General features: G+C 46.5%; 1 protein-coding gene across 1 annotated transcript in view; it reads right to left on the reverse strand.

The window, feature by feature from the left end:
* Positions 1-503: 503 nt before the first annotated feature.
* Positions 504-21,067, reverse strand: part of SLC25A43 (solute carrier family 25 member 43) — a 36,462-nt gene continuing 15,898 nt past the window's right edge. The window contains exons 4-5 of the mRNA XM_060087861.1: positions 3,136-3,270; positions 504-2,302 (exon numbers count right to left, since the gene is read on the reverse strand). Of these exons, the coding sequence (XP_059943844.1) occupies positions 2,102-2,302; positions 3,136-3,270 (336 nt within the window). The 3' untranslated portion in view covers positions 504-2,101. The remainder of the gene's footprint in view (positions 2,303-3,135; positions 3,271-21,067) is intronic.

Raw genomic sequence — 21,067 nt, forward strand, 5'->3', positions numbered from 1 at the left:
CCCTTGCTGCTTTCAATAATTTTTCTTTGTCTTTAATTTTTTGCCAAGTTGATTACTATGTGTCTCGGCATGTTTCTCCTTGGGTTTATCCTGTATGGGACTCTCTGTGCTTCCTGCACTTGGGTGGCTATTTCCTTTCCAATGTTAAGGAAGTTTTCGACTATAATCTCTTGAAATATTATCTCTGGTTCTTCCTCTCTCTCTTCTCCTTCTGGGACCCCTATTATGCGAATGTTGTTGTGTTTAATGTTGTCCCAGAGGTCTCTTAGGCTGTCTTCATTTCTTTTCATTCTTTTTTCTTTATTCTGTTCCACAGCAGTGAATTCCACCATTCTGTCTTCCAGGTAACTTATCCGTTCTTCTGCCTCAGTTATTCTGCTATTGATTCCTTCTAGTGTAGTTTTCATTTCAGTTATTGTATTGTTCATCTCTGTTTGTTTGTTCTTTAATTCTTCTAGGTCTTTGTTAAACATTTCTTGCATCTTCTCGATCTTTGCCTCCATTCTTTTTCTGAGGTCCTGGATCATCTTCACTATCATAATTCTGAATTCTTTTTCTGGAAGGTTGCCTATCTCCAATTCATTTCATTGTTTTTATGGGGTTTTATCTTGTTTCTTCATCTGGTATATAGCCCTCTGCCTTTTCATCTTGTCTATCTTTCTGTGAATGTGGTTTTTGTTCCACAGGCTGCAGGATTGTAGTTCTTCTTGCTTCTGCTGTCTGCCCTCTGGTGGATGAGGCTATCTAAGGGGCTTGATGGGAGGGACTGGTGGTGCGTAGAGCTGACTGTTGTTCTGGTGGGCAGAGCTCAGTAAAACTTTAATCCACTTGACTGTTGATCAGTGGGGCTGGGTCCCCTCCCTTTTGGTTGTTTGGCCTGAGGCCACCCAACACGGGAGCCTACCTGGGCTTTTTGGTGGGGCTAATGACAGACTCTGGGAGGGATCAAGCCAAGGAGTACTTCCCAGAACTTCTGCTGCCAGTATCCTTGTCCCCATGGTGAAATAGAGCCACCCCCTTCCCCTGCAGGAGACCCTCCAACACTAGCAGGTAGGTCTGGTTCAGTCTCCCCTGCAGTCACTGCTCCTTCCCCTGAGTCCTGATGTGCACACTGCTTTGTGTGTGCCCTCCAAGAGTGGAGTCTCTCTCTTCCCCAGTCCTGTCAAAGTCCTTCAATCAATTCCCACTAGGCTTCAAAGTCTGATTCTCTAGGAATTCCTCCTCCCGTTGCCGGACCCTCAGGTTGGGAAGCCTGATGTGGGGCTCAGAACCTCCACTCCAGTGGGAGGACTTCTGTGGTATAAGTGTTCGCCAGTCTGTGAGTCACCCACCCACCAGTTATGGGATTTGATTTTACTGTGATTGCGCCCCTCCTTCCGTCTCATTGTGGCTTCTCCTTTGTCTTTGGATGTGGGGTATCTTTTTTGGTGAGTTCCAGTGTCTTCCTGTCAATGTTTGTCCAGCAGCTTGTTGTGATTCTGGTGTTCTTGTAAGAGGGAATGAGAGCACGTCCTTCTACTCTGCCATCTTGTTTTCCTCCTCGACAGTGGTAACTTTTAAATGTTAAATGTTTACATTTAGTTTCTGATAAGGCATAATTTACACCATGGTGTGTGCACTCAGAAATTAGCAAAGATTATGAGTTCCAGGACTGTATCAGGAAGCCTGGAGTGAACCTGGGTGAAACTAGGCTGCTGTGGGTTGGTGTAATCTGTGAGCCTGTGGTGGAGCTCCCGTCGTGGTATCTGCCCAGCCACTTCAACTACATGTTGCTCTGAGGAGTCATGGCAATGCCCTTTTTTGGTGTTGTGTAAATTGCCTACTTACATTCAGAGTGTAAATTGCACATTTCACTACTGCTAGGTTCTGTTGTAAAACCTGTTGGGATGCCATCCTGCGACGGTCATGTTGGGAAACCCTTGGTGGCGTAGGTGTTTACGGGGCCATCAGTTTGGAGCTCAGGTATGGCTGAATCTTCTCACTTCCAAGAGCAGCAGACAGGAGCACCCTCTTGTCACTCCACGCATGCACAATTCTGAGGCTACATTTCTCTCTGATTGCAACACACCTTCAGTCAGTGCACTTGTAGCTCCATTCAGTTTTAAAGAGTTGGTTTTTTAGACTTTAGTTGTCCAGTTTTGAAAAACTTCTTTAATTCCCGTAATTCCTGGGGCTTCAAACTCTGATCCACCCCTGGGGTCAATTTATAGCTCAGAGGAGACACGATGTAACCATTTTGGTAAAGACAGATTCTCTTGCAGAACTCAAAGGTGCCAAACATAACTCCAAAATATGGAACTATCTGTTTAAAAAGAAAATGAAAATCATGTTAAAATCTTAAAAGAAAACATCAATGCGTCTGCAATCGACTTGGATCAGGGTAAACTAAAAGCTGTAGACAGTACAACATGGTCATTCTTTTTTGGAATCAGGGAAGATGGCAAAATGCAAGCTGGCCCAGTGAGGGTTGGGGAGAGGAATGGCAGAACCATTGAAGGGCACGCCCTGGGGAAGCCTGGGTCTGGGTTGATATGCATGTAGGCAGTCTGACACTGCCTGTCAACATATGCTTGTCCTTTTTTTTTGGCTGCGCCTCGCGGCTTGCAGGATCTTAGTTCCCCAAACAAGGATCAAACTTGGGCCCAGCAGTGAAAGCACCGAGTCCTAACCACTGGACAGCTGGGGAATTCCCAACATGTGCTTGTCTTGATTGGAATCAGGAATCACTTTGCGTCAAGGTTAGTCCAAGGTTAGTTCACAGTTCTTAACTTTTTTTTTTTTTGCTCATGGAGTTCTTTGGGAAAATGATGAAAGTTATGGATCCTCTCCACAGAGGGATGCACGGATGCCCATATAGACACATTTTTGCATACAATTTTAGGATAGGGGGTTAAGTTCCCTTTGGAGTCCATGAACATACATGTTGTGAACCTTTACACTAAATGCTCAGCTCCTCTGGGATGGGGTGTCAGATGCCCCAACACTGCACAGGGTCCCCACTCTCCAGGGCTGACAACCAGCCTGCATTGTGCTAGAGGAGATGTTTCCAGGCAAACTGTAGGGGGAGCAGCAAAGGCACAGAACAGGGTAGAAGTGAAAGAGGCAGACAAGCAGTAGACTCACCACTCCTCTCACCTTCAGTAAGTTGGCTGCCAATCCATTCCAGAGCCCCAGGACCCCTTGGGCTTTCACTATCTGCCGGAAGCAGTCCACTGCTCCTGAGAAATGGACATCTACTCCTCCACAGTGGGGAAGGTAGGAGCTCTGAGCCTGGCAGGAAACAGAAGATGGGATGAGGTGATTTAGTCACTGGGAAATAATGGTTCTAGTCAAATACTCAAGGTCTCAAGTCTGGGCTCTGGATGCAATGTCCTGGCCAAGATGATGATAAAGAATGGCTGCCACGGGGCTCTACCGGTTCCGTGGGCTTAGAATGAATATTAACATGCAGTAAAGCCATGACACCCCATTCACATATTTGTGGCTATTTTTTCTTGGAAGGAAGCAGCCATTTGGGATGGACTCAACTTCACACTTATCATTGCCTCCCTAACTATGCCCGTTGGATGTGGTAGACACCTCTCAGGCCCTTCATCTTTTTTTAAGTGACTTCTGTTTCCTTGTCTTAACCAATTCCTCCTCTGTGAAGTTCTCAAGTGGGGGCTGCTCATCTTCCCACATCACAGATGTCCTAGGCTGGGGAGCAGAGGGCAGGGCATTCTTCCAGCTCCCTCTTTCTGTTCCCAGACCCTGACTCTGCTGCTCTCATGCCAAAAGCTCTCAGCTGGGGCTCGTGCCACTGAACCACACTCCTGGTCCATGCTCTCAGCTTGCAGGATCCTCCTGGCCACTCTTCCACATTCACTGAGGCCTGTGACACCTGGTAGCTCCCCATCTTCCACACTCACCACCGTCGTAGGGAACTTCAGCATCTGTAGTCACAAGCCTTCCCATACCTAGTTTCTGGACCTCGGCTTCAGTGATCCTCACCTTTACACCCCTTTGGCCACCCCATGGATTTCATCATCACCCCCAGTACCATCCTGACTGACCACCAAAATGCCCCATCTTTGAAAGTAACTTTTTTGTCCTTTAGAAAAACAATTTTACGATCAGATGAAATAACTTTTCACTATACCATCTATATGCAAATGGACTGTATTTGTTCACTGTGAGGGGGACAGCCCCTCATAGCTGGCTTTCAGAAATGGTGACAAGTTTACCTCAAGCTACGCACCTACTTTGGTTCGTTTCTGAAATGTCTAGCTGAGGCTAGTATAGCATTTTATTGCAATGGAATCAAGCTCTTCCATGTGGGAAAGGCAGTAGAGTATAAGAGTCAGAAAAGCATAAACTCTGGAGTCGGACAGGCTGGGTTCTAGCCCATGGCTGCCCCACTTACTTACTGGCCATGTGACCCTGGGCAACTCACCTAACCTTTTTGAGACTCAGTTTCGTTATTTGGAAAATAAGAAAAGTATCTGCCGTGAGAATGAATGAGATGTGAATGCAAAGCACTCAGCAGTGTCAGGCACATGGAAAGGATCAATAAATATGAGCTAGTGCTGCTATTACTATTATGTAGAAATTATTTTAAATATCAATCAAATCCCTTACCTGACCTATTAGTCCTCTGTCTCCACTTCTGAAATCTTACACTTCAGAACTGCTCGGACCAGTCTCCTCATCCATCCAGCTGCCCCGCTCCCTGATGCCTCTTTTTTGTTTTTGTTTTTGTTTTTTGCGGTACGCGGGCCTCTCACTGCTGTGGCCTCTCCCGTTGCAGAGCACAGGCTCCGGACGCGCAGGCTCAGCGGCCATGGCTCATGGGCCCAGCCGCTCTGCAGCATGTGGGATCTTCCCGGACCGGGGCACGAACCCGTGTCCCCTGCATCGGCAGGCGGACTCTCAACCACTGCGCCACCAGGCAAGCCCTCCCTGATGCCTCTTAATCGCCATTGTTCAGATCACTAACCCCTCTAGTCACACGCCCTCTCCCTTGTCTCCCAGGCCACCACTTCCCTGCTGGCTTCATGGTCCTCCTTTTTTGTCCTCCCAGCACTTCTTTTTGTTCCTAGTCTCGAAATCCTTTGTCTTTCAGCTGATCTCCATGCCCCGCTCCCCACCAACCCCTTCTCTGCTCCAAGCCTCTGAACATGAATCCACAAAGGGGCAGGTCGGTGCCACCAAAGCTTTGAGGCCTCTAACCTCTGCTGGATCCTCATACTGCAGAGCGAGCCCTGGAAGCATCCTTTCCCATTCCTCACAGTGGCTCTTCCCAACCTTACCACATCCCTCAATGCCCCGCACGCCACACCGTGTCCTCCGCCCTAGACAGGCGACCCTGCCTCCCAGTTCGTAGGGAAAATAGATCATCTTTTCTTCCCACTGGTGCCCTGGATCTCACACCTTTGAATTCCTCTTGGGCACCTTTCTCAAGAGACCTGATTTTCCCCCCTCGCAGAGGAATAAACTCAAGTCCCTCCCAAATTAAAAACAACTCCTTCCTCCAATCTTTGTCCTATAGACACTGCCCAAGCTCATTCCCAAAGTAACATACAGTAAAGTTACCTTGTTTTGGTATAGAGTTAGTTATATGAGTTTTAACACATGTATAGATCTGTGTGACCACCCTCACAATCAGGATACAGAACTGCTCCATCAGCCCCCAGAATTCTCCTGTGTTGCCTGTCTGTAGTCAAGGCCTCCTCCACCCCCAGCTCTGGCAGCCATTGATCTGTTCTCTGTTCTCACAGTTTTGCCCTTCGAGAATGTCATATAAATGGAAACAGACAGCATGTAACCTTTTGAGACAGGCTTCTTTCACTCAGCACAATGTCTTTGAGATTCACCCATGTTGTGTTCATCACTAGTTTCTTCTTTATTGCTGAGTCGTATTGCATTGTATGGATGTTTGGTTATCCATTCACCTGCTGAGGCACAACCCTTCCCACCTCCCCACTCACTGCTCTACTCACTCACTGTGGCATCTGTCTCCATGACTTCACTGAACTGATTCTGACCAGACCTATATCTCTTCCCTGCCTTTTAATAGTTGGTGTAATTATTTACTTTCTTTACTGGTCTGCTCCTACCCTCAACTAGAAGTTCAGCTCTGTAGGAAAAGGGATTTCTGTCCTCTATCAGGGCGAAGGGTGAACTTTGGGGTTTGGCCTTCCCTTTGAGATACAGTAACAACCAAGCACAGACCAGAGTATGAGAAACAGGATATGAAATGAACAAGCTGAGTCTCCAGCCTGGAGTTACAGGAACCAAAATGGTCAGGGGGCTTTGGCGAATGTCTTATTTTAAAGCATTTACCCCATCGAGAAGGAACTGCTGTCAAACAGATATTAAGCCTCCTTTCCCTTAGAAAGAATCAGCCTAATCACAAGACTTGAAGCTCCTCCTGCTACTGTAAGAAATATTGGAAAAAGGAGATTGTGTTCATGTAGGAAATTAACTGTCTTATTCTTGCTATGAGATAATACTATTGATTTATTTTCTGCCGGTTTCCAGTAAAATTGCAAAAAGCCCCCAGTCATGAGTCAAAGTAATAATTTTGCAACCTGAGACCCCCTACCACAACTAAAACAGAAGACACTAACCAAGTGTCTAACTCATGTATAACTCATATACATGAGTTATATGACAGGTCAGTTATAATCAATTTGTGATGAATCGGGGGCCATCTGTAGTCAATCTTAGGACCCTAACAATCTTCCAAATGTCTCTCCTTCACTCCACCTTCACCGCCAAGCCACCATCAGTGCTCACATGGACCACCGCAGCAGCTTCCTTAGTAGTCTCCTTGGGACATAAAAAGTTTGAAACTCCTTGCCCTCCCTCTCTATAGAGCAGCTAGAGTGATTAAAAAAAATCAACTCATTTTATTCACCTGCTTAAAATATTTTAATGGCTTTATTAAAGCCACTTAGGATAAAATATAAATTTCTTACTGTTGTCTGTAAGCTGCAGCGGTAATATAGTAGTAAATATTTAACAACTGGTTCTGTGGGCGGGGGAAGCCCTGACTTGTAGCATTTGCTGACCTCAATGGTGTAAATACTCCCACCGTGGCAGATTGCAGGCTACCAACTGTGAGGTCAACCAGCTCCCAAATTTGCTGCAATTTAATAATCAGCTCTCCTGAGCCAGTAGGAGATGGCTGTAGCACACGACTCAAGACTCAAAGGCTCAGGCCCTGAGTGACCTGCCCCCGTACATATTTTCAGTTTCATTTTGTGTCACTCTCTTGCTCACATACTACACTTCAACTGCACTGGCCTTCTTTCTGTTCTCCTCTGCCCCCCTCTCTCCTCTGAACCACAGGATCGTGTAACCAACTATCTACTTGACATCTCCACTCGAAAGTCTAACAAACACCTCAAACTTTGTATGTCCTACTCAGAACTCCACCCCAACCCTGACTGTCTCTAGTTGTCCTCATGTCAGGAAATGGCACCGCCATTGACCTATTTGATCAGGCCCCAAACTGGAGTCACCCTTAAGTTCTCTTCATCTCTCACCTTCTGCTATCTCATCTCTCACCAGCTAGTTCCAGTGCTCCAAATGTATCCCAAATCTGTCCACTTTTCTTTCTTCCCACTATCATCGCCCTCGTCCAAGCCACATCATCTCTCACCTTCACCACAACCGCTGCTGGCTCGTCTACCCGCCCTTATTCCCCACAGAGCGGCCAGGGTGAGCTGATATGGTTACTCCTTGACTTCAACTCTTCAGGGTGCCCCTGTTGCCCTCAGAATGAAGTCCAGACTCTTTCATCTGGCTTACCAGGCCCTCCATGACCTGGTCTCTGCCTGCTTCTCAGTCTGATCTCCTGTTCCTTCCTGCATTACATTCTATGCTTCAGACACTTTGCAGTTCCACTGCCAGTACCTCTCATCTCTCTTGAGTGAGGACCAGACTTTGCTTACCCATCCCTTCGTCTCCAGTCTCTGCCCTCTCCAATCCATCCTGCACACAGCAGCCAGGTACCACTCAAAACTCATCAGATGCTGTCATTGCTTTGTTTCGAAACCTTCACCAACCCCCAATTTTCCAAAGAAAGACTTCCAGAAGGAGTGTTTTCCAAAGAAAACTTAACAGAATTCGAAACTCTCTACAGTTTGGCCCCCACCTGTCTTCCCAGTATCATTTCCCACTATCACCCCGTGATGGTTAGTTTCATGTGTCAACTTGGCTAGGCCGCCGTCAGTACCCAGCTATTTGGTTAAATACCAGTCTGGATATTACTGTAAAGGTATTCTGTAGATGAGATTAACATTTAAATCACTAGACTTTGTTAATTTGATAAATTAGGAGTTTGGGATTAACATATGCATACTACTGTATATAAAATAGATAACCAACAAGGAGCTATACTCAATATTTTGTAATAACCTATAAGGAAAAAGAATCTGAAAAAGAAGATATATAAAACAGAATCACTTTGTTGTACACCTGAAACTAACACAACATTGTAAATCAGCTATATTTCAATTTAAAAAAAAGAATCACTAGACTTTGAGTAAAGCAAATTACCCTTCATAATGTGGGTGGGCCTCATCCAGTTAGTTGAAGGCCTTAAGAGGCAAAAAGACTGAGGTGCCCTGAGAAAGAGGGAATTCTGCCTGCAGTCTGCCTTTGGACTTGAACTGCAACATCTCCAGTCTGCTGGCCTACCATGCGGGTTTCAGACGTGAGCCAAGTAACTAAAATCCATCTCTCTCTCTCTCTACATATATACATCCTATGGGTTCTGTTTCTCTGGAGAACCTTGACTAATACCTACCCCCACCCCAGAAACCCTACATCCAGTCACACCCATTACCTCCTGAATATTACATATACTTTTTCTGATGGGCAAAATCCTCCTCACCCAGGTCCAGGTCAGATGCCACCTCATCTTGAAACTTCTTGATGCTGTGATTAGAACTGCTTGTTTCCTTGCTCCCTCTTCCTTTGTCTCCTTCCCTACTTTTCTTGAAATTTACCTCTTTCTGTGTTTGTTTGTTTGTTTGTTTGTTTTTTGGCTGCGCCATGCAGCATGCAGGATCTCAGTTCCCTGACCAGGGATCAAACCCACGCCCCCTGCAGTGGAAGCGCAGAGTCCTAACCACTGGACAGCCAGGGAAGTCCCTGTTTTTTTTAAAAAACATTTTTTATTGTGGAAAATATCAAACATATACAAAAGTGGAGAGGCTAGTAAAATGAATGCAAAGTTCCACCACCCAGCTTCAACAATTAGCAGTGTACTGACAATCTTTTTTCATCTCTATCCCTTGCAAGACATAATTTTAATTTATCTGTTTAATTTAAATTTAGTTATGTTTCTCGAAAATACAATGGCTTCTTCTCTAAAATATGAAATAAAGTATATTACATATATAGAAATATATAATACCATTACCACACCTATGATATTTCCTTAATATCATCATGTATCTAATCAGTGTTCACATTTCCTTGATTGCCTTATAATTAGTTTATAGCTTCTTTGTTTGAATCAAAGTTCTTTTCCTGTTTTGTGCTCCCTTAGTTATTGGTTAGACCTCTGCTGTGGTCCAGGCTACCTGGTATGAGTTATCTGGATGCAGTCTCTGGGCTGGCAGCCAGCAAGCTCATGCGAGCAGGCACTAGGCCTTCCTCACTGTCTTAGCGCTTTGGCGTCCAATACCCTTCATTGCACATACTGGGCACTCATTAAATGTCAAACAAAATTCCCCTTAATATGAGTGTCACTAGTAGTTTTTCCCAAATACAACTGTTTACCCGTGACCAGGCTCAAGTAAGCCACATGGATGGCCATGAAGTAAAATAATGGCCAATATTTACAGAGTGTTAGGTGCCAGGCATTACACTGAGCATTTGACATGTACCAGCTCGTTTAATCCTCACAGAAGCCCCATGCAGTGGGTAGTATTATCTTATTAGCCCAAGTTTATAGATGGCAAAATGGAGCCCAAGAAAGGATAAATCTCCCAAATCACAGACTGTATGAAAAAAAGCATCAACCTGAATTTGGGTCTGTTTGACTCAGATTCAAGCTCTACCCCACTAAGCTACACTGTTTCCTGATGCCCAGGACTGAGATGACTACCTCAGCCCTCGACAGACTTGTTTCCACATATTGTCCTTGAATGTGGGAGCCACAGCATGCACACCAAATGAATTCTTTATGCTAAGACTGGAGCTCATGGTGTGGTATGAATAAATACCTCTACAAGTGTCATACTAAACAGATACCCAGATCACAAAGGCAAACCATATTGCTGGTTGCCCCTTGGACTAAATGTTTGTGCACCCCCAAAGTTCATATGTTGAAGCCCTAACCCCCACTGTGATGGTATTTGGAGGTGAGGGCCTCTGGGAGGTGATTAGGTCATGAGGCTGGAGCTGTCATGAATGGGATTAGTGCCCTTATAAGGAGACACACAAGAGAGATAATGTCTCTCACTCCACCACGGGGGAAACACAGCAAAAAAGTGGCCATTTGCAAACTGAAAGTGGGTTCTCACCAGACACCAAATCTGCTGGCACCTTGATCTTGGACTTCCCAGCCTCCAGAACTGTGAGAAATAAGTGCTTGTTGTTTAAGCCACCAAGTCTATGGATTTCTGTTACAGCAGCTCCAACTAAAATACCCCCAAAGAAAGAAGGAATGGTAAGGCTATACAGCAGTGCTTTTCAACCTTTAGCTGCATGTTAGACGAAACAGGGAAGCTTTTGAAAACCATCAGTGATTGGGATCCACCCCCAGAGACTGAGATTTAACTGACCTAGGGTGAGGTCTGGACGTCAGCATTTTTGGCAAGCTCCTCACATGAGTCTGATATGCAGACAGGTTGAGGATCACTGCTGTAGGCCCTCCACAGCACAAGGCAGCTCAGGCTGAGACCTGAGCCCATCAATCTGCTGCTGACAGTGAGAACGCCTGGGGAAAGCACATGGGTCCTGAGGCCAGACTGCTTAGATGGAGACCTCACTTTGCCACTCACTAGCTCTGGGACTTTGAGCAAATGCCTTGACCTTCCTGAACCTCAATTTCCTCATCTCTAAAATGGGACAATAATAATAACACCTACCTTATAGGATTGTTGTCAAGATTAAATGAAACATATGTAAGGTGCTTAGAACAGCATTTGACATATAGTAACCACCATTATCATTATTATTTAGTATTTAAACTTGGAGAAGAGGGAATTCCCTGGTGGTCCAGTGGTTAGGACTCTGCGCTTTCACTGCCGAGAGTGCAGGTTTGATCCCTAGTCAGGGAACTAAGATCCCGTAAGCTGCTCAGCATGGCCAAAAAAAAAAAAAAAAAAATCCCCAACCCCCGCAAAAAATCAAAAACCAAAACTTGGAGAAAAGTATGCTGAAGACTAAACCAACCCAGTAGACTAGAACGCTAGACCGCCATTTGCCCGAACCGTATCTTCCTAGCAAAGAGACACAAAACATGTCAGGTTACGAGCTACAAGGCTCTTAAGTTAAATCCTCCCTCCACACAAACCCGGGCAACTATCCCATGGCGTCTAGTTCAGATCTGAAGCTGCCAGGATGGGCATGCAGCATTCTGCAGCAGACATCATCTGAGAAAGCCGGGTCTGAGAAAGTTGGCTCTGCCACTATCTGCATAACCTTGACCAAGTCCTTTAGTTCATTGAACCTTAGTTTCTTTACACGTCAGGTAAGGAGACTGGAACTAAATGAACTTGAAGGCCCTTTCTTGCTCCTCTAATCCATGCTGTTGGTCCTACTCAAGGCTCCTTCCTGCCCCTAGGACTTCAAATCTGCCGTTCCCTCTGCCTAGCTAAGTCTCTCTTACTAATCAGACTAAACAGCACTTCTTCAGAGAAGTCTTCCCAGATCTCCAGCCTAAGTCAGGAGCCTAGTAAACACTTTTGGTCACCCTGTACTTCTCTTTCCTGGCACGTGCCACAGTTTGTAATGATTTAGTGTATAATTATTTCTTTCATGTCTCCCCCACTTCACAGACTATAAATACCATGAGGGCAGTGACCATGTCTATCTATCTTTTTTTTTTTTTTTTTTTTTTTTATTACACGGGCCTCTCACTGTTGTGGCCTCTCCCCTTGCGGAGCACAGGCTCCGGACGCACAGGCTCAGCGGCCATGGCTCACGGGCCCAGCCGCTCCGCGGCATGCAGGATCCTCCCAGACCGGGGCACGAACCCGTGTCCCCTGCATTGGCAGGCGGACTCTCAACCACTGCGCCACCAGGGAAGCCCTATCTATCTTGTATGTGGTTTTAGCCCCCAGATCTACCAATATGCCAGGCATCCAGTCTGTGCTTAATACATACTGAAGAAAAGGAGGCACGAACTTGCAGTTGATGGAAATGAAAGGTAAATGCTTCAAAGCAATGTGCTTGATTGTTTCTGTGATAAACTCCATAGAGGCCTTCCAACAGAGGCAACATTTTAGGTTGTTCATTCTTTCCATGAGTTCTGAAATAATTAAACAATATTTATGAAGATGTAAAACTCATATATCCTTGACCAAAGCAATCCTATTTCTAGGAATCTACCCTACAGGTATATTTGCCCCTGTGGGAAATGATGTGTTACGAGGATTTTTGTTGCAGCATTGTTAGTAACAGCAGCAAATTGGAAATAATCTAAATGTCCATCAGTAGGGGGCTAGTTAAAGAAACAGTACATCAGACTATGGAATACTATGTCACCATTTAAAAATATGTGGCAGCTTATCTGAACTGATAAAGTGCCATCTCCAAGATACATTTTTAGGTGAAAAAAAACAGTGCAGAAGAGTATATGTAGCATGCTGCTGATTATCTAAAAACAAAAAGAACATAAATGTGCATGTTTATGTGTATCTTTGCACAGACCACCTTTGGAACGACCAGGTAAGAAACTGGAAACAACCAGTGTTTTCTCTGCAGTGAACTGGGAGTCCCAGGGACAAAGGTTGGGGAAGGCTTACTTTTCAGTGGACACTCTTTGTACCTTTTGGATTTTGTATCATATGCATATATTACCTATGCAAAAGGTAGAATATTAATTTTAAAAGAGCATTAAGACAATGAGAAGACAAGCCACAGACTAGGAGAAAATATTGGCGAAATTCATATCTGATAAAGGACCGTTATCCAAAACATACAAAGAACTCTTAAAACTCAACAATAAGAAAACAAACAACCCAATTACCACTACACACCAATTAGAATGGCCAAAATCCAGAACACTGATAGTAACAAATGCTGGTGAGGATGTGGAGTGACAGGAACTCTCGTTCATTGCTGGTGGGAATGCAAAATGGTACAGTTACTTTGGAAGGCAGTTTGGTGGTTTCTTACAAAACTAAATATATTCTTACCATAGGAGCCAGCAATTGTACTGGTTAGATTAGATCTTAGTATTTACCTAAAGGAGGTAAAAAAAACTTATGTCCTCACAAAAACCTGCACATGGATGTTTAAAGCAGCTTTATTTATCATTGCCAAAGCTTAGAAGCAACAAGATGTCTTTCAGTATGTGAATGGATAAATAAACTGTGGTATCAGACAATTAAATATCATTAAGCATGAAAAAGAAATGAGCTACCAAGCCACAAAAAGACACTGAGGAAAGTTAAGTGCATATTATTAAGTGAAAGAAGCCAATCTGAAAGTGCTACATACTGTATGATTCCAACTATATGACATTCTGGAAAAGGTAAAATATGAAGACAGTAAAAAATCAGTGGTTTGGGGGAGAGGATGAATAGGCGGAGCACAAAGGATTTTTAGGGCAGTGAAAACACCCTGTATACTATAATGATGGATATACATCATTATACATTTGTCCAAACCCATAGAATGTACACCACCAAGAGTGAACCCTAAGGTAAACTACAGACTTTGGGTGATTCTGATGTGTCAGTGTAGCTTCATCCTTGGTAACAAATGCACCCCTTTGGTGGGGGCTGTGGGTAATGGGGGAGGCCGCGCACGTGTGGGGAAGGGGTACGTGGGAAATCTCTGCACCTTCCTCTCAATTTTGCTGTGAATCTAAAACTGCTCCAAAAACCCCCCAAAGTCTTAATTAAAAAAAAAAAAAGCATTTAAAAGGAGAGACCAAAGAAAGAAAACAAAAACAAAAAAAGAGTCTGCTAGTTGGAGCAAACAGGAGCTCAGAATCTTTCACTTGTTATTTGGAAACAACTTTTATCTTCTGTAGCCATATGGAACGCAACCTGAAGACCAAGTGGTCCACTCCCCAAGCCATCTGAGGACACACATGCGTGGAAGGCAGTTGTGGTAGCAGGCTTTTGTCCTTTGGCAAATCCCCAATAGTCAAACAAGCCAAAAAAAAAAAAAAAGCCAATGGTATTGAAGTAAAAGGACCTTTATGTCCTGTGAGCCACATGGCCCAAGTTTCTCTTGGCAGAGCTAGGTCCCCAAGAGTTATCCTCATATAGCCAAGAAGCACCCTGGCTCTGTGGTGGGGACGTCCACAGAAACGGGTGCAGGCAGCTGCCCCCGGCTTGGCAAGCCTACAAGTCACTCCCCATCCTGGCCGAGGTGCCCGAGGACCTGCTCGGAAAGCCCGCAGTGACATGGGGGTAGAGAGTAAATGGACAGCAGGTTAGTATTTTGCTTGGGAAGAGAAGAGAAACAGTTCTCATGTGCCGACTGGGGGCAGGGCGGGGAAATCAAAAGTGCAGCTGGGCCAGAAAGCAATTGAGATGCATGCAAGCGAGAGCAGCAGAGGGAGGCCGTGGGAGCGCATGCTGAATAGCAGCGGCCGAAGGGCCAACTTTTAGTGTCACCTTTTAAATTTTAATTTTTAATTTTTAAATTTTTATTTTTTGGCTGCACCCCACGGCTTGGGGGATCTTAGTTCCCCGATCAGGGATTGAACCCAGGCCCTCGGCAGTGAAAGCGCGGAGTCCTAACCACTGTACCGCCAGGGAATTCCCTAGTGTCACCTTGATTGGGAGTGAGACTGGGTAGGAAGGGTGCAGGAGAAGATTTGGCAGATGCCAGTTTTCTGCAGGCTGGGAATACAGACATAGGCAGTACCTGCACAGGGTGGCCTCTAGGTAAACGCCTGTTAAATTAACCCAATGAATGAATGATTCACTCCCCTACCATCCCTGATCACCATTATCTATAGAGATGGAAGATCTTCTGAGGTCTTACGATGCTAGTTCACTTGTGTGTTTATAGCGATCATAGGAAACACATAAACACATCTGGCCCGGCTTTTGTGGTTCTAATCAGGCCTTCAACGCCATGCGTAGATTCTGAAGAGATGCTTCAAGAACAATAAAAATAGTACCTCGGTTTTATTGAGTATTTATATTGAGTGTTTATCTTGTGCCTGGCTCTGTATCTGCATTAACCCAATTCAGTCTTCTCCATGGGGATATGAGCCAGGCATTAGGCTTCTCCCCGTGTTTTACAGATGAGGAAGATGAGGCTCAGAGAGGCGATGTGGCTTACCCAAGTTCACGGAAAGGGTAAGGGACAGGGATGACACCCAAAGCCCACACTCTGGACCAATGAGCTAATCCGCCCATGAAAGCTTTAAGATGAACACAGCTGTCAAAAACAAATGAACAACAGCTCTGTGGGGGAAAGGAGGTAAAAACTGGTGCTGCGTTTCGAAAGCTGGCTTGAGGCCAGCGGAGGGATGGGCAAACCCCAGTGTTCATCTCCTCCTGACAGAGCTGCAGGCCTTTCTTGGCTGACAGCAGGCCTTTTCTGGGACCTTTCTTTCCCTTTCCCCTACCTCTCTCTTCACCCCCACTCTGGAGGCAGTGGGAAGGGGAACGCCTGTCTTAGCTGCTGTTATTGTTTAGCTGGAGCTCAAAGAAGTCTGCTTAGCAGAGGGTGGCCTTTTTTTTTTTTTTTTTTTGCGGTACGCGGGCCTCTCACTGATGTGGCCTCTCCCGTTGCAGAGCACAGGCTCCGGACACACAGGCTCAGCGGCCATGGCTCACGGGCCCAGCCGCTCCACAGCATGTGGGATCTTCCCAGACCGGGGAACGAACCCGCGCCCCCTGCATCGGCAGGTGGACTGTCAACCACTGCGCCACCAGGGAAGCCCGAGGGTGGCCATTTTGATACCCAGACTTTATCTCTTGGAAGGAGTAAGCCAGCTCAGGTCAAGAGAAAGGGCAGAGTGATTTCACAATGAGTGGAATTACGATGGCTCCTCCCTGCTCCCTCCTTGCCTGCCCTCCAGGGGATGGTCTCGTTTCCATGATCAACAACTGCCATCCCTAAAGTATTTAGGGCACTCTACACCTTTGGAAAAAGCAAAGGGGGAGACTTCCTTTCCTTACACCTTAACGATGATGCTCAAACGAAGCCACCTGGCCTGAGGGATGTCCAGACATCTACCTGGATCCGAAAAGCATAGTTTTTTTCTCAGAATTGCCAAGGCAATGCTACTGACTTAGGCAGAAGAAGTCAGTCCCCAGAGGGGCCAGCCCCCAGAGCAAGATGATGGCAAGGAGTTAAAAACGCAACGAACTAAAAAGGTAAGATTCCCATCCTCTCCCATGACCCCGAGAGCTTAGAACCCAGCAGTGTTTGTACTTCAGGATCATCGGGCAAGTTGGCTGTGCTGGGGAAATAGAACTCTATTCCTACTGACAATAGACACGATGTCAACCAAGAAATGTTGAACTAGGCGGAACATCTGAAACTCGCTTAGCGCTTCCTAGCAGGTGTGATGAGAACAATCTACTTTCCCCTCCTGGGGCTTTGCACCTGCTCTGCTAGGGGCTCGGTGAGCCAGAAGGGCTTTCTTCCCAGTCCGTCCGAGCGGCGTGGCCAGTCTGCGCCAGCCAAAGGTCCATGGCTGCTGAATGTTCTCTGCTTCTCATTCCAACCTGCCGGCTTCAAGCCTTCCATTGTCAGGCTGCCAGTGACCAAAGAAAGCCAGAGCCCCCAGCAGCCTGGTTTACCAGAGGTTTTTTTTTTTCTCCAACTTGAGTTAACCATTCCCTGGCCAAAGCCACCCTCGTGCCTGTTTCTGAGCTTGCGCACTACTGTTTTTTTCAACCGAGGCCGAGTGTTCCCAGATCTCAAGGTTAGGTTTCCCTCTCCCTCATCCTCTACTCCCACACCCAGGGCAAGGGAACTGGAAAAAAAAAAAAAAAAAAAAACGATTACCTAGCATCTAGGACCAAGCCCCTATTGTCCTGGTGGATAAAGCATGGGCCTGAAGGAGAGACCTAGGTTCAATCCCAGCCCCCCGCCCCACTTGCTAGCTAAGTGACTGTTGGGCAAGTTACCCTCTCTGTGCCTCACCTAGAGGCACATTTCCTCACCTAGAAAGTAGGAATAATAACAATACTTAATAGGGTCGATAAAGAGGATGGAATGAGATGATAAACTGCCCGGTCTGTATCACATGACCAATAAATGGTAGTTATTATCACGTGATTACAATTTCTTATTCCCAGGGAAAACTTTCCTTTCGTTACCTCCTCCAGACATATTTTGTCCCCTGACAAAAGCCTTCCCACCAAAGGAGGGCACAGATTTAGACCTGTTCATTCATATCACATTTACTGAAGTCAACAAACTGATGAATACAAGTGCTATGATGCTGATTCATCAGGCACTTCCAGGTACTGTACAGAGCGGTGGGAGGTTGCCATGAAGACGGAGGTGTACATCAAGACTGTTTTACTCTGTCCTTTTAGCATATTTACTTCTCTTGACATGGTAACAGCTGTTGGAGCTGCGATACACAACTGGAGAGCTAAGGTAGGGGGTGGGAGATAGTGCCCTTTCAGAGCGAGGATTGCAGGCAGTCTGAGACAGGGGACAAGTCGAGGTTTCCCTAGGTCAGCAGGCCGGGGAAAGGGCAGGCTGTTCTTACCTTCAGCAGGGGGTAGGGACGAGCACACAGACTTGGGGCTCACCCAGCAGCAGCTAAGGTTCAATTCTGTACTCACAAGGCAGTGAGATCTCAGAAGCCGGCCCTGAACTTCATTCATTTTTAAACAAGTATCGAGTGCCTGCTACATGAGGCTACGTGCTGTGGGGACATACAAATGTGTAAGACATATGTCCCAAAGGCAAAGAGCTCAAAGTCTAGAAGGAATAATGGACACGGAAGATTACGATACAAGGAAGCATGTGACATGGGCCTGAGAACTATAGCGAGAGGGAGCTTTGGGCGTTCAGAATGGGGAGACTTCTTCCTCTTGAGGAGGGGAGAGAAGCCTTCAGGAGGGGGCTCAGACAGGGTGGGGATGTGCTGCAATGGTGGAGAGATGGCAGAAGGTGGGGCACGCGGAGAAATGCTGTGGAAAATAAACCAGCTGGACCAGAGCGCACATACAGGCTAAGAGCATTATTTAAAAGGGGTTGTCCACCCACAAAGCTTTTGGAACAAAATATGCCCTTGGGGGTGGGGTGGGAGTGACAGTGAAAACAGCATCTGCGGTTATCGGCAGAGCACCCTGTTAGTTAACCTGGATTCTCCTACCCCTGGATCCCCTCCGAGGCCGTGGGGAACACCCCCACTTGTGGTTCTACAGAGGCAAAACACCTGCCTTTATCCATCACGATAGGATAGCTGTTTGAGGGGCAGGAAAAGCCAACTTCTTTATAAAACGAAAGCAACAGATGTGTGCTGTTGTAGGTCAGAAGAGACAAGCCACCACGAGGCAGATGTCAGGTGAGATGGAGGTAGATGCCCCAGGCAGAGGGGACAGGAATGTGAAATACACTTATCCTTCAGGGGGATGGGGGAGGGGGGCTAAGATAATTTTGATTGAATTGGAGGCTGGAACAGAGCAGAGGTCAGAAAAAGGCATGTTCTCTTTAGCCCTGGCAGGATTTAACAATTTTTATTTGCCAACACTGAAAAATCGGGATCTTACATAAAAATCTGGATTTCAGGCTCCCTTGAAAAGTGGGCCAACATTTCTAATTGGCATGTATCCTTTGGAGAAGAGGAACTTGCTGCAGCTTCCCCTGGCCCACTTTGTTCCACGTTGCAATTCATACTTAGATGCTGGTCCCATTTTGTGAGCACAGTGCAGTTAGCGCTCCAGAATGCTTCTGAAAGCCAGGATGGCTCAGACTGCACCGAACTCCTTATTCTCTAGGGGGTGAGTGTTATGTTACCTGGGTTTCCCTACTTTCTCTTTTTCCTGTTACTTCCAAGTTCCTGCCGGCATCTGATTTTGCGACTCCTGATATAGGGGGCCTCTGTGCAGTGAGCGCGGCAAAGTTGGTAAGGGCAGCCTGCCAGGCCAAGGGGCTCAGCCTTTATTCTCTCAGAGCAAAAAAGGACACAACGCAGGCAGATCTTAAGAAAATTCGTCTGGCAGAAGCCTGGGCTGGGGGGGGGACTGAAATGAATATTGGCCCTGGTGATAAGTTACATCTCAGGTTACTCAGTAACTGAGTGTGTGAACTTGGGCAGGCTACAGAACCTCTCAGTGCCTTGATTTTCTCCTCTGTGAAATGGGCTTGATAAGCACAGTGCCCGCCTGGCAGTTTTATTGCCAGGAGTAAATGAGATAATGAGCATAAAGCCCTTAGCACAGTGCCTGGTACATTAGTACCCAATGTTTATGATCCGTTTTAGAGTTAATCCTGAGACCAATTAGAGGATTACTGCAGTAGCCTAGGTATGAGCTGATAAGGTCCTAGATTAGGGCAGGGACAGTGACAAAAAGAAAGACCAACGTGGGAGCGTTAGGAATGAAGACCCAACTGGGTTCAAGGTTGACTGGGGGAGGGGGAAGAGAAAGAGTCAAAGACAACTTCCGGGTCTGCAGCCTGGGTGGCTGGGGGAATGACAGCACTGAAATGCAGAACCCTGGGAAAACAGTTTGATGCGTACTTAGAGGCGACCCTGGAGAGGCAACAGCCAAATGGCAGTGTCCGGCGAACAGTGAGAAGTGTGGGGCCAGGGCTCGGGAAATGTGGCTCAGGGCTGAGGATGTGGATCTGAGTAGGAGAAACCACGAGAGGGGCGGGGCGCCCTGGAGGGAGTGCCCAGTTCAGCATCTCAGGCAGGTTCAAGCATCTGTCTGAACAGCTGGGGCCCTCTCTTCACTCAGGGACCGTGCCTCTTCTGCTCAGTCAGCTGTGCCCCTTGGATACTACCTCTGTCCTTCATCTTATGTGCTTTCAGTTCAAATGCTGACCTGGCCTAATCCTGCTTGCCTTGTGAGCGCTGATGGGGTCGAAGTCCCCTGGGCAGAAGGCAACAGGCTAACACTTGGTTTTATGTTTAATGAAACGGAGACACCTAATACGGGCTGCAGGGAGGGGGGTCAGGCAGAGTTGTGGGAGACCGAGCTTGTGCCTGGTGCCTCCCTCCTGATCCTCTCAGAAGGCCCACCAGATTCCAAAGCTCCACCTTCTCAGCTGCTCCCTGGATTTTCCGGGCAGCTTATCTTCCTCTTTTTTTTTTTTTTTTCCACATGAACTGTCCAGAGAACCATTTGCTCAGGACTCCCTGGTCCTTGTGGAGAGCCCACAGATTCATCAAACGAATCTCCATCAGTATTTTACTGTTCTACTTGTCCTCCCGATACACTAAGTGCCGCCAGCCTCTTTGGTCCCAAGCTCAGGGCCAGGTGTGGGAGAGACAAACGTGGAAAGGCCGGGTATATACCTGGAAGAGCTTGAGCTGAAGTGTGCTGAAGTGTGGCCAAGGGCATTTCAGGCAGGGTGGTCTTGGGGGCCATGAACGCGCCCCAGGTATGGGGGCACCTCATCCTATCTGTGCGCAGGGCTGACTCACCCCCTTCCCACCAGAAACCATCCCATCAAAACATGCACATGCACAATTGATTTACCTCTCCAGTCTCTAGCATGCCAGCGAGGAGCCGGGGTGAGAAAAAGAAAGAGGAATAAAATGAGTGTAAGCACGGTGAAGGAAGGGCTCAGCTGGTTCAACAAGACTTACGATTACTGTCATTAGTGGTCAAGAGACTTCCGACCTGATGCGGCATTAAACGGACAGATTTTGTGTGTGTATGTGTGTGTCTGGATGAAGCATACATTAGGAGAATGAGACATTCAGACAAAGTGGCCAGTCGGTATGCGGGTTCAA

This window comes from Mesoplodon densirostris, chromosome X (assembly GCF_025265405.1).
Source record: "Mesoplodon densirostris isolate mMesDen1 chromosome X, mMesDen1 primary haplotype, whole genome shotgun sequence".
Classification (NCBI taxonomy): domain Eukaryota; kingdom Metazoa; phylum Chordata; class Mammalia; order Artiodactyla; family Ziphiidae; genus Mesoplodon; species Mesoplodon densirostris.